This window comes from Gracilinanus agilis, chromosome 3 (genome assembly GCF_016433145.1).
Source record: "Gracilinanus agilis isolate LMUSP501 chromosome 3, AgileGrace, whole genome shotgun sequence".
Classification (NCBI taxonomy): Eukaryota; Metazoa; Chordata; class Mammalia; order Didelphimorphia; family Didelphidae; genus Gracilinanus; species Gracilinanus agilis.
In genome coordinates this window covers 135,801,699-135,815,439 of record NC_058132.1, presented here as the reverse complement: position 1 = coordinate 135,815,439, position 13,741 = coordinate 135,801,699, and the positions used below count along the sequence as shown (strand labels likewise).

The 13,741-nt window shown below is 35.4% G+C and overlaps 1 protein-coding gene across 1 annotated transcript in view; it reads left to right on the top strand.

The window, feature by feature from the left end:
• B3GLCT (beta 3-glucosyltransferase) overlaps positions 1 to 13,741 on the top strand; it is a 125,560-nt gene that overhangs the window by 38,135 nt on the left and 73,684 nt on the right. The window contains exon 4 of the mRNA XM_044668277.1: positions 2,991 to 3,100. Coding sequence (XP_044524212.1) covers positions 2,991 to 3,100 — 110 coding nt within the window. The remainder of the gene's footprint in view (positions 1 to 2,990; positions 3,101 to 13,741) is intronic.

Genomic DNA, 13,741 nt, shown 5'->3' with positions numbered 1-13,741 from the left:
ACATGGATTGTCAGAAAGCTAAGTGGCTCAATGGAGAGAGAGCCAGGCCTAGAAACAAGAGATCCTGGGTTCAGATCTAGCCTCAGACACTTCCTAGCTCAGGGACTCTGGGCAAATCACTTAACCCCAGTTGTCTAGCCTTTTCCACTCTTCTGCCTTGGAATCAATACTTAATGTTGATTCAAAGATGGAATGTAAGGACTTAACAAATAAAAATTAAAAAAAAATCTAGATTATCTTAAATGAGGCTGATATCCTCATTTTATAAAAGAGAAAACTGAGGTTGAGAAAAGTTAAGTGATTTTCCATGAGTTACACAGCTAGGAAGAATCTGAGGTAGAATTTAAACCCAATCCTTCCAGAACCCATGTCCAAGAGCCTACAATATTATGATGCCTCTCACTGTTGACCTTTGAATAAATGGTGGCATCAGGCAGAGAGTCAGTAGCTCACATGTACTGGAAAAGCAGTTTGCTATTTCAGACTTATTTTCTTTGATGAAGACAACCATTATGGGGCATAGGGCAAATAGGAGCATGGCCATTTTGGAGAGGAGAAAATTGAATCCCAAGAGCACATCTCATCACAAAGGGTGGTAAGTCTGTTTGCTAAGATGGTCTGGCTTGGCCAACGGGAAGCTGACATACTTGGAAACAATGGATTTGAGGTAACATTTCTGTTCTAACATAAAAAAAAAAAATTTAAAGAGACAGACAGTACCCATATAGATTTCTATAGTTAAATATCTTGACATCTTCATATACATCATATATAAACATTTTAAATCTATATTGCAGATTTAAGAGGAATAGGTCATTTTCTGTCTTTATATACCTTTGTAAGCCTTGCGTCATGACAGACAATAAAATGTGTGCCGAATAAAATAAAGAACCTGTATGTATTTACATATAGCTATCAACATGGAATTTTCCCATATTAAATTTTTACTAAGTTTTCATCTGAGACCATTTGGGGGCAATGTTTAGAATTTAGATTAGAATTTTATATGCACAACAGCTAATTGAACAGTTGGCTGGTGGAGCTCCATAAACTGTAGAACAATAAAAGACAATTCAGTTAAATTGTATCCCAAGAAGGATTATTGTACTTGTTCAGCCTGAGTAGGGGAGGGCAGGTATCATGTGCTGGTCCTGGAGTCCACTTAATTAAAATTAGCCTGACTAATCGTGTCTCCTTTTTTTTAACGTCATCTCTCAGTGACCTGGAGTAAATTCAGGTATAGATAAACCCTCAGAGAAGGGAAGTTAAAGAACCAAGGAACCAATGAGACAGAAACTGATTTCACAGGCACTGCCCCACTGGGTGCCCAGGCAAATTAAGAAACTGTGGTTGGTTCCTGAGATGTGACATCTGAGAGCTCGTGGGTGGAGAAAAGGGCTTTTAAGTGGAGACCAGGTGGTCGTTGGGGGCTTCTGGCTAGAGCGTGGAGAGCAGAAGGAACTCTTGTAGGAGTTTAGCCACAGGCCGTCATGGTGGCCAATAGATTAGAAAGCTAAGTATCTCTCTGCTTCTTTCCTACCTTTCCCCTCTCTTTACTACTCCTATTACTTTGATTTAATAAAGTTATTAAGCTACTATCAGCCTCATAATTTTAATTATTGCAGTATTCACCTCCCTTTCCAATGGCTCCACTAGAGAACAGGAAAACATATTTAAGAGGGAGAAGGGCAGAAATTATCCCCTTTTCTGTAAAGGAATGTGGTCCAAGATCTAGACAATTGAAAGGGAGGTAGCTAGGTCTGGAAAGGGTGTTCACAAAGTGCCCTTGGAGTAGCATCTTACCACTGTAGAGTGGAAACTCCTTGAGAGCTGGCATTTTTCTATATTTGTGTATCGCCTAGCCTGGTGCCTGGGAGAGAGTAAGTGCTTCATTGTGGCATTTTGGTTTATGGGTACTGGATTTCTACATTATCAGATGAAAGGTTGACAAGACCTAATTATATTTCTCTGATCTGCCAGCCAGAGCAGCCACCTCAGTCAGTAGGGACCTAGTTTTTGAATTCTTGCTCTCTAGAACAAAGGACTTTTCTCCTCCCAGGCAAGTAGACTCATCTAGGCATTTCAGTTGGCTGGCAAATACCATCAGGGTTATTTTAGATGTGCTTAATGCAGCATTTCCTCCTTAAGCACCATTACTGACCCATTTTTCTATTGTTGTTTTCATGGAGATAACACTTAATCCTGACTACCCGACTTCTGGGAGATCTCCTGGATTAGAGAGATTTTTGTGAAAAGCTTTGAATTCTTAGGGAGATAGGAGCAACAAAAAAAAATCAGAACTACTATTATTTAGTAGTAGCATCCCTTAGGTTATCCCAAAGATTCCGGGAGCATCTTGTTTGAGGATCATGTGACACCATTCTAAGGTACCCATCTCAAGTTGAATTCTCAGCCATGTGAGGCAGGTGAGGCAGGTGAGGCAGGTGAGCATTCAGAAAACCTTACAGAGTAGGACCCATTCAGAAGGGAGTGAACAGCTCTACCTCCAAAGATTTGGCCAGAATCAAGTAATCTTGTGTCCTTGAAGCTAAGCTCTCCTTAGGTCAGTCTTTGGAGGTTTGGAATAAAGGGTATCAATTTTACAGCAATTCAGATTCTATAAGGTGGTAGAGTTTCTAGATAGAACAATGAACTTGAAGGCAGAAAGTCCTGCATGCAAATTATGTCTCAGATACTTATGAACTCTATGACCTTGAGCAAGTAAGATTTCTCAATCTGAGTTTCCTCTTTGTAAATTGAGGTTAGTCATAGCACCTACCTCCTAGGGTTGTGGTGGAGAGTAAATGAGATAACATTTGTAAAGTGCTTTGCAAACCTTAAAGTGCTAGATAAATGCTAGCTTTTAGCTTCATACCAGTAGTTATTGATCTCCTGCCAGGTGCCTAATCTTGGTTTCTTGTCACATTTATCTCAGCTATGGAAAAAGCAAACAAACAAACCACCTAATACTCCTATGTTCTGATTCACAGATTTAAAAGAAGTTGTATTTGTCATCCAGAGTCAAAGTAATTCTTTTCATGCAGAGAGAGCAAAGCAATTAGAGCAAAACATCTTAAAACAGGCTGCAGAGCTTACCCAGGTAGGTAGAAATGGTGCGGAGTGGATGTTTGTTTGTTCTGCATGTGGTTGGGGATGTGTGGGTTTGCTGAAGCACTTGTTCTCTCTTCTCTCTTCTATGTTTGATGCTGATTAAAATGTCTATATATATAGACATATATATGTCTATATATATATGAGAGATTTTGTTCACTGGATGTTTATTCTTTAAAATTCTCTACTTTATTACTAATGCTTTTAGTATGACTGTTCTGAAATGTATATAGATTAAGAATAAGAGAATGGTAGGTTTGAATTTTGACATAAAACCTAGTGTACAGGAGGTAGCTGGGTGGCTCAGTGGATTGAAAGCCAGGCCTAGAGACAAAAGGTCCTGGGTTCAAATATGACCTCAGAGACTTCCTAGCTGTGTGACCCTGGACAAGTCACTTGATTCCCATTGCCTAGCCCTTATTGCTCTTCTGCAGTAGAACCAATACTAAATATTGATTCTAAGAGGGGAGGTAAGGGTTTGAAAAAAATACATAAAGCAATGCTCATGAAAATATATCACATATGTTATTGGGGGGGAGGGGAGGCAGCTGAAGCTCAGTGTTCTGAGAGTCAGACCTAGACATGGGAGGTCCTAGGTTCAAATCTGGCCTCAGACACTCCCTAGCTGTGTGACCCTGGACAAGTCACTCAACCCCCACTGTCTAGCCCTTACCAGTCTTCTGCCTTAGAACCAATACACAATATTGGTTTTAAGACAGAAGGTAAGGGTTTAAAAAATAAATAAAGCATAGTACAAAGAAGTAGAAAACTATTTTTAGAAGAGAATTGGATAAGGTGGTTCAGAATATTTAACATTTTCTTCATAGACAATTTTGCATGTTTGAGATAGGATTTGAATTCATTTTGACATTATTGTTTTGATTTCTTTTAATTTTTTTTGTTAACTTTAATTGAACATTGTGATTAAATTATAATTTAATTTGTGATTTGGGTGTAGAATACCTCCTTTGCTACATCTCCTCTCAGCCTTGCCCTGGAATTAATCAATAAACATTTATTAAGCACCTACAGTGTGCCAGGTACCTGTGCTAAGCCCTGGGGATGCAAATGCAGGCAAAAGATGGTCCTTCCTTTCAAGGAGCTTACAATCTAATGGAATCAGTGCTTGAATACAGGGAGAAAAGCCCACCAAAATTCCCAGATGAGGGAGGACACCAATGATTTTCCATGATTCTTTCAGTTCAGTTTATTCTTTGGTATGGAGGAATAGTTAAGACTATGATATGATACTTAAATGACAACTGTATGTGAAAAAAATCACATATGGCCTTAAGTTCAAGTGAGCAAGCTTAACCTACTCAAGGCAGCTAGATGGTGCCAGAGTGCACAGGGTGCTGAGGCTAGAGCCAGGAAGATTCGAGTTCAAATTTGGTTTCCAATATTTACTAACTGGGAGACCTTTGGGTAAGTCACTTAACCTTTGTCTGTTTCCTCAGTTGTAAAATGGAAACAATAAAAGCACCTTACATCCAGGGTTGTTGTGAGGATCAAATGAGATCATATTTGTAAAGCACTTAGCATATATTAAGTCTGACACATAGAAGCCACTATATAGATGTTAGCTGCTAATTATTAAATATGATTCTTTTTTTAAGTCATTTTCTTTTTTAAAATTAAATTTAAAAGTTTTGAGGATACATTTTAAGTTCTAAGCTGTCTCTCTTTCTCCTTCCCCACCCCAAACTAGAGAAAAGGTACCATTGACAAAGAATACATATATATACACATATATGTCTGTGTGTGTGTGTGTATAATAGAGATATAAATATATAGATAGATATAAATATATACATAAACTAGACAAAGGTACCATTGTCAAGGAATATATATGTACATGTATACACACACATATATACATAATATACATATATGATCTATACATACATACATGCATATGTGTATATACATGCACATGAAATATTATGTCAAAATACTACATATGCTATACTAAATACTATATTTATCAGTTTTTTGTAGACAGACATTCACAATTATCCTTCAAACAATATTGCTGTTGCTGCATATAACATTCTTTTGGTTCTGCTCTTTTTACTCTTCATTATTCTGTGCAAGTCTTTCAGTATTTTTTTAATCAGCCTGCTCATTGTTGCTTATAGCACAGTAATATTCCTTCACAATCATATGCCACAACTTGTTTAGCCATTCCCCAATTGATGGGCATTCTTCAATTTCCACTTCTTTGCTACCACAAAGAGAGCTGCTGTGAATATTTTAGAACATATAAGTTCTTTTCTTTTTTCCCTGATGAACTTGGAAAAAAAAGATCTAATAGTGGTCTTGCTGGATCAAAGGGTTTATTTAGTTTTATGATCCTTTGGACATAATTCCAGATTCCTCCGCCAAATGGTTAAATCACATTTCTACCAATAGTGTATTAGTGGCTCCATTTTTTCCACATCCCCTCTAAAATTTGTCATTTCCCCCTTTATTTTGGCCAATCTAATAGGTGTGAGATGATATCTCAGAGTTATTTTAATTTGTGATTCTCTGTCAAACACAAATTAGAGCACTTTTTCTTAGATTATACATAACTTTGATTTCTTCAACCAAAACCTGTTCATATCCTTTGACTATTTACCAATTGGAGAATGATTCATTTTCTTATATAGAATTGGCAAAGTTCTTTATATATTTGAGACATGAGACCTTTTTATGAGAAACTATAAGATTTCCCCCTTGATTTTCTGCTTTTATTCTAATCTTGGCTACACTGGTTTCATTTGTACAAACCCCTTTTATTTTAATGTAATCAAAGTTATCATTTTATATCTTATTATGCTTTCTATCTCTTGTTTATTCATAATTTCTTCTCTTACCAAAAAATCTTATAGGCATTGCCTTCCATGTTCTTACATTTGCTTATGATATCTCTCTTTATGTCTAAATCATTTATCTATTTTTATCTTATCTTGGTAAGTGATGGTAGGACATTGGTCTATACCAGTGATCCCCAAAGTGGTGCTGCAGCGATCCCGGGAGCGATGATGGCTACAGGTGCATTTATCTTTCCTATTAATTATTATTAAAATTAAAAAAATTAATTTCCAGAGGGCTAAGTAATATTTTTTTCTGGAAAGGGGGCGATAGGCCAAAAAAGTTTGGGAACCACTGGTCTATACCTTTTTTTTTGTCAGAATTCCTTCCAGTTTTCCCAACAATTTTTTTTTTTACTAAATAGTGAATTCTTATCCCCAAAGCTTGAATTTTATATTTTTCAAAATACAAGGTTACAATAAACCATTTATTGTAGTTTATTGTATATCTGTTCTGTTCCACTAATCTACCTTTCTATTAACTAGTACTAGTAGTTTTGATAAATATCACCTTATAATATAGTTTAAGATATAATAATACTAGACCTTCCTCCTTTACATTTTTCATTAATTTCTTTGATATTCTTGATCTTTTATTCTTCCAAATTAATGTTCTTATTATTTCTAGCTTATCAAAATAAATTTTTGGTAATTTAATTGAGATGGCATTGAATAAGAAATTGGATAGAATTTTCATTTTTATTATATTTGCCCTGCCCACTCATAAATAATTAATATTTTTCCAGTTATTCAAATCTCATTTATTTATATAAAAGGTATTTAATATTATGTTCACATAATTCCTGGGTTTGTCTCAGCAGGTATACATCTAGGTAGTTTATGATATCTGTGGTTCTTACTATCTCTTCTTGCAGGACTTTGTTGGTGATACATAGAAATGCTGATAATTTATGTGGTGATACATAGAAATGCTGATATTTATGTATTTTAACTTCTGCTGCCTTGCTAAAATTACTAATTGTTTCAACTAGCTTTTTAATTGAATCTCTAAGATTTTCCAAGTATGCCATCATATACTCTGCAAAAAAGACAAGTTTTATTATCTCATTTCCATTCTGAGTCCTTCAATTTTTCTTCTTCTAATGCTTTTCCTGGCATTTCTAATACAGTATTGAATAATATTGGTGATAATGGGCATCCTTGTTTCACTTCTGATCTCATTGGAAGGGCTTCTAGCTTATCACCATTACACATAATGTTTGCTGATGGTTTTAGGTAGATGCTTTTTATCATTTTAAGGAAAAATCCACATTCAATTTTTTTTTAATAGGATGAGGGTTATATTTTGTCAAAGGCTTTTTCTTTATCTATATAATCATAGGATTTATGTTACTTTTGTTATTTATCTAATGGATTATATTAACAATTTTCCTCATATTAAGCCATTCCTGATTCCTGGTATAAATCTTATTTTGTCATAATGTACAATCTTTGAGATTGTTTTGGTTTCTTAGCTTGCATTCTACTGTGATTACTTTTCCCAGTTAGTTATAAGTTAGACATTTGGCATGGGGTCACAAAACGCCTATTTTTATGTGTTATTCTAAGAGGAACATATACACTTGTATGCATCATTTGTTGGGCCAGACCTATGATTTCACTGGTCTAGGGAACTTCTGGTGAGGATGGTTTGTCTGCCATTATAGGTCAGCACCTCCTCTGCAACTTTATAGTCTTATAGAGTTGCCTGAGACACTGAGAGGTTAAGCCCAAAGTCACAGAGATTAGACTTGAACCCCAGGCTTAGAGACTCCAAGATTGGCTCCCTATCCAATATGTTATATTATCTCTCCATTAACAGTTAAGATATTTTTCCCATTTGGCTGAAACAGTACAAAATAATACCCTTTCCTTGCAGTTATCCATCAAGATAGTATTGAATTTGAGTTACTCAACATCATACTGCCTCTTTTGGCTTTATTACCAAAGAGTTATTTTGCAAAGGAAATATATACATATTCTAGTAGGTGATTTTTCTTTGGTGATTGGTAGGGGGGCAGGAAGAGGATACCTTATGGAAAAACAAGCAATCTTGTTGACAGTTTTATTGCCTAATAATAAGAACCAATGGCCATATTTAATACTTAACATTTTATCAAGTTGTTTCATAGTTAAATAGTTAGTAAATGTTGAATGAGTAAAAAATATAGCTTTGTTCAATCTCTCAACCTTTGTATATTATTGGACCCATGTGTGGGGCAGACATGCTGGCATCTTGATTATCTAGGTCCTAATATGTTATATACCATACTTGCCATTACTTTAAAGAGAAAGAAGAAATTTCTGGCTACAACTCAGACTTTGATTAGCTTTGGGAACAGGAGAAAGGGAAAGCATGATTAATTTTCACTGTTATTATAAATCTGAAAAACAAACAACTCATTTTAAGTGAGCTTTTCAATATCTTCTCCCACTAAACTCTTACCACTTCATTTAAGCTGTTATTAAGTAGTGAGCCTGGCTGGTGTAGGTTTCTTTTCCTTTAATTTTCTCTGCCTGCTCTCTAGGGGGAAAGGTAAGTATCAAGGAGAAGAAGGAGAAACCAGTAGCCTGGATAATTTGCAAATTGCATTTAATCAAGAGTTCACAGAACTGAATTGAATGCACTTTACTGTCCTTACTTCTAAGGAAAAATTCCTTGATTGACAGTAACATTGATATGTGAGCCCTCTGTTATATGCACAGGCTACATGCTGGTAGGGGCCATAGGTAGTGAGTCTCAGTTCCTTACTTTAGCTTCCTTACCATGCAATGGAAACCCCCTTTCCCTTCTTGGTTAGTCACAAAGAGGTTATATCTTCATCCAACTTTTAGATTATGGATTCCACTCCTTTTAATTTCTTCTATATTAATAATACTTAATCATCTCCATTACAGAGAACAATTCAGAGCTGGTTACATAGTATTTTATTAGAAGAAATGCAAGCATTCTTTTCATAAGCTCCCCTAGGATCATATATTTAGAGATAGAAGGAACTTTAGACCTTACCAAGTCCAGCCTCCCTGTTTTACAGATAAGGAAATTGAGGGAGGCTCAGAAAGATTTAATGATTTGTATAAAGTTGCAAAATCAATATGTGAATTTAGGTCCTTTCACTCCAAATCCAGAATCCTTCCTGTTACACCTTGATACTTCCAAAACAGAACTGTTGTTTGAAAGTTCAAATTGGGGGAAAGGGTAAAGAATAGTTTTGGAATGAGTTGTGGTAGTGTGACTCAGTGGATAGAGATAGATTTGGAGTCCTAAAGATTTAAGTTCATATCCTGCCCCTGATATTTATTGCAAGAAGTAAGATGCTTAACCATTCTGGGCTTCTATTGCTTCATCTGTAAAATGGGTAGTAATAATCGTTACAATACCTACCTAAAAGGGTAACTATGAGGCTCCAATGCGATAATGTGTATAAATTGCTATATAAACAGCAGTAATTGCTATTATTAGAAAAATAAGAGATGAGCCAAAAATAAAGGCAAGTAATTTTTTAAGATAACTTGGAAATAAACCTCTAAATTATTTTCTACTGGATTTCTCTTGGTTTCTGAACTTCTATTTACACAACAAAGATTTGTCCTTAACTGGACTGTTTATTGTCTTTTGAGTATTATATATGTATTCCCCATTACCACACTGTTGGCTTTTGCCATTTTCAGTTGTTCTTCAGTCATATCCAACTTTTGGTGACTCCATTTGTGGTTTTCTTGGCAAAGATACTAGTTATTTGCCATTTCCTTTGCCAGCTTGTTTGACAGATGAGGAAACTGAGGCAAACAGTTAAATGACTTGTCCAGGGACAGATAGCTAGCAAATGTCTGAGATCAGATTTGAACTCAGGAAGAGAAGTCTTCATGATTCCAGGTCTGGTGCTCTATCCACTGGGCCACCTAGCTGCCCTTTTTGCCATTTATATGACCGTAACATACTCTTTTCCATTATCTCCATTTATTTAAATGCTTCCTATCCTTTTTAAACTTTTTTCTCTAATACCTCATCCCACAATTGCTCACTTGACACCTGTATATTCCCTTGAATTTCTTATTTTTTCCCATGCCTCCTTCTTACTGATCGAACCTCTTTTTATTCCCCACAGCCACGAGCATATAAGCTATTCCCTTTTTTAATTTGCTTCCTTCTTTTTTGGGTCCAGATTTGTGATTTTATCATTCTTTTGATTCTCTTGTATAGAAACACCTTTTATTTCATTTAGATCTGCAATTCGTTTACAATTTTTCACCTTATTCAGTAAGTAGCCTGAGAGAAGAGAGATTGAATGGCTTGCAAAAAAGGCAACACAGCCAGTATATACCTCATCCTGTTTCCTGGACTCTTAAGGCCATCAGCTCTTTAGGCCCTGTGCTATGCTGCCTGTTTAGTAGATAGGAGGTGTCTAATCAGTATTTATGTTAGATTATTCTCAGGATAATTACAAATGATTGCCAGAAAGCAGATTCTGAATTAGCTCCTTACTTCATTTTACTTTCCAACAGTTTCTTAAAAGGCAAAATGAATTTACATATCACATATCAAAGACCATTATGAACTAATATTGCTGCTTTAGTCAAGAATATTGACGTGTATTTGTAGTGTTTATAGTGTCTTAAATGTTTTTACTTTCATCCTTAAAAGTCTATTGTTTTAAATGGAATTGATCATTTGTGGTGATTTATCTTAGGCAGAGTATATACTTTCTATCCCTTTCCATCCCAAAGTTATTGTTTGTAATTTACTTAATTGTATTTTAAAATTCAGATTACCACTAGGTGGCAATATTGTTTTTTAAAATTTAAAGAAATTTAATTCCTGCTTATTTATTGGACAATAATAATTCACCATACCCCTTGTTGGTCCCCGTTCCCTCCCCTTTCTATGCTAGTGAATGACGTTAGGACTTAATGGCAAAGTTACCACTATTTAAATCTTAACTAGTTTTTTATTCTTTGCTCCAATGGCTATTTTAATTTTAAAACTGTTTTCCACTAAGAACGTCTAGTATAAGGATTTAAACAGTTATGATAGTACATTCCTAATTTGCTCAGAGGGACTTAGAAATTAGCCTTTAGGCAGATTCGCTTCGGGGCATACAGATCTAAATTTGCAGTGACTCAGAATATTAGAGCTAAGACCATAGAGAAAATGTAGTCTTTCGCCCCTTTCTTCCCCTCTCCTTTTTATTAATAAAGTGATTCTGAGGCCTGAACAATTGAAGTGATTCATGTAAGTCATGGAGCTAGTGAGTGGCTAGGATTTGACTAGAATACAGGTTCTCCTTGACTTTCCTTTCTTTCAGTATTCCAAGCTGTGAATTCTCAAGGGTTTTTTGGGTTCAGGACCCCTTTTTACTTTTAGACATTATTGAAGATCTCCTCTCCATCAGTTTTTATTAATTTAGGCTATGTCTGTTGATATTTTCCATATTAGAAATTAAAGCATCTTAGTCTTATGAAATTAGATTTTACTTTGCAGACCCTCTAGTGAGAGCCAGTATTCTAAACAGTACAGTTTTGGAAAAAACCCTTACCTTCTGTCTTAGTATTAATTCTAAGGCAGAAGAGATACTAGACTAGGCAATTTGGGTTAAGTGAATTGGCCAAGGTCACACTAAACAATGCATTTTTAAAAAATCAGCATGACATTTTTTTCAAATCCACTGATAGAGAAAAACATTTATGTTTGATCCTATGGGTGTGTATGAGGCTTAAGAAATTATATGTAAACATTATATACTATTAACCTCATTTTTAGATGGCGAAAGAAACTTTGAACAGCTGAAACTAGTCCCAGAAGTTTGCCACTGCTCGATGTTTTCACTGACCTTGTTAAGTTGTGCTTGAAAACAGAAATCTTCCTGCATTCAAGGATGCAGAAATTTAATCATTTCTGTGATTCCTCATCAGCTTTCATCTACCCTCATTGCCTTGGCAAGCTATTACCTACTCCTTTGCCTTAAGGAGCTAAAATGCTCTCTGATTAAAAGCACAAATGTCTTTTATCCTTACCATATAACTATAAAAACCAGCGCCTAAAGGAAGGTTCTATCAGTAACTGGTTGAAATACTTTGCACAAAGTAGAGAGATGATATAATTTCCCTTTATTCCCTTTCAGAAAAGTGTTGTTCCCTATGGTTTGTTATTTCCTGTAGCCATTTTCTGAAAGTAAAGAATGAATTAAGGGGTCATGGTAAGAGGTTGGCAATTTTAAGCACCAAATAAATCTTGCTTTGATGAAGCTGTGATCTCATCAGCATAGGCTCTTCCTCCACCAAGAGAAATAGAAATACTTTTCTATTTTATCAACAAGGGTAATTCTTGTTCATGTCTTTCCATAAATCCCCTATAGATAATAATCTAAGTTAAGAACATGTCTCGACTGTCCACTGTGTGCCAAAGGCTGTCCATGCTATGTTGGGGGCAGAGATTTCAAAGTAAAACTTTCCTCTTGAAGGAATTTATTATCTTTTTTGCTGAGATAAAACTTATGCCTGCACAGTGGGTATTAGGGATGCTTATAAAGCCATAGAACCTTAGGCACAAACTATAAGTGCAAAACTAAATCTGATTGATTCAGTAAAGTTCTCTATTTCATTTATTTATTTTAAAAATAACTCTTACTTTCCATCTTAGAATCAATACTGTATATATAGGTTCCAAGGCAGAGGAGTGGTAAGGACTAGGCAAGGGGATTAAGCAAATTGCCCAGAGGCACATGCTAGGAAGTGTCTGAGATGAGATTTGAACCCAGGGCTTCTCATCTCCAGGTTGGCGGGGGCTCTATCCACTGAGTCACTTAGCTTGTCCCTTTATAAATATATAAATATATATATATGTCTTTTTTTTTTAAAGAATCTACAAATAATGATCATGAAGAGAAGAATTAGAAGAAATCCTGCTTTAGGAAAAAAAAGAACCATGTATTCTTATATATTAATCACTTATATAATTATGTATTATGTAATTAGTTATATAATTATTAATAAATATTAGTAAATTGTTAATTATCAATTAGTGAATTATTAATGAATATTAGTAAATATTAATTACATAAATCCAAGCTCATTCAAAGCTCAAAAGAGCATGTGTAAAAGTATAAACTGATATGAAGATAACTATAAATATTGTTTCAGCCAATAGAATATAGGAGGAAAGACTACTGTTCATTCGTTTCAGTTATGTCTGACTCTTCATGACCCCATATGGAGTTTTCTTGGCAAAGATACTGAAGTAGTTTGCCATTTCCTTCTCCAGCTCATTTTTATAGGTGAGGAAATTGAGGAAAGCAAGGTGAAGTGACTTACCCAGGGTCACATAGCTAGTAATTGTCTGGGGCCAGATTTAAACTCAGGAAGATGAATCTCCCAAACTTTAGGCTCACCACTCTTAACGTTTCATCACCTAGTTGACCCTTTAATGGTACAATGGAATGAGTGCTAGTTTTGAAGTCAGAACAGATTCTGGTTACACTTGTGTGGCCTTGGGACACTTAATTTCTCTGGGCCTCATCTCCTCATTTGCAAAATGAAGAATTTGGCCTAACTAACCCTTGAGACCCCTTCCAGCTCTACATCTCTGATCCTTTGGAAAATTCAGATGGAATTGGCTGGAGAGTGCCATGAAGCCCTTTCTTAGCCCCATTCCAATCAAAATGTTGGTATTGACTTGGATGTGTACATAGGTAGTATGATTATCAAAATTTCAGATGACAACAAAAGTAGGAGGATCAGTGAGTATATTGGATGACACATTGGAATCCAAAAGGAGA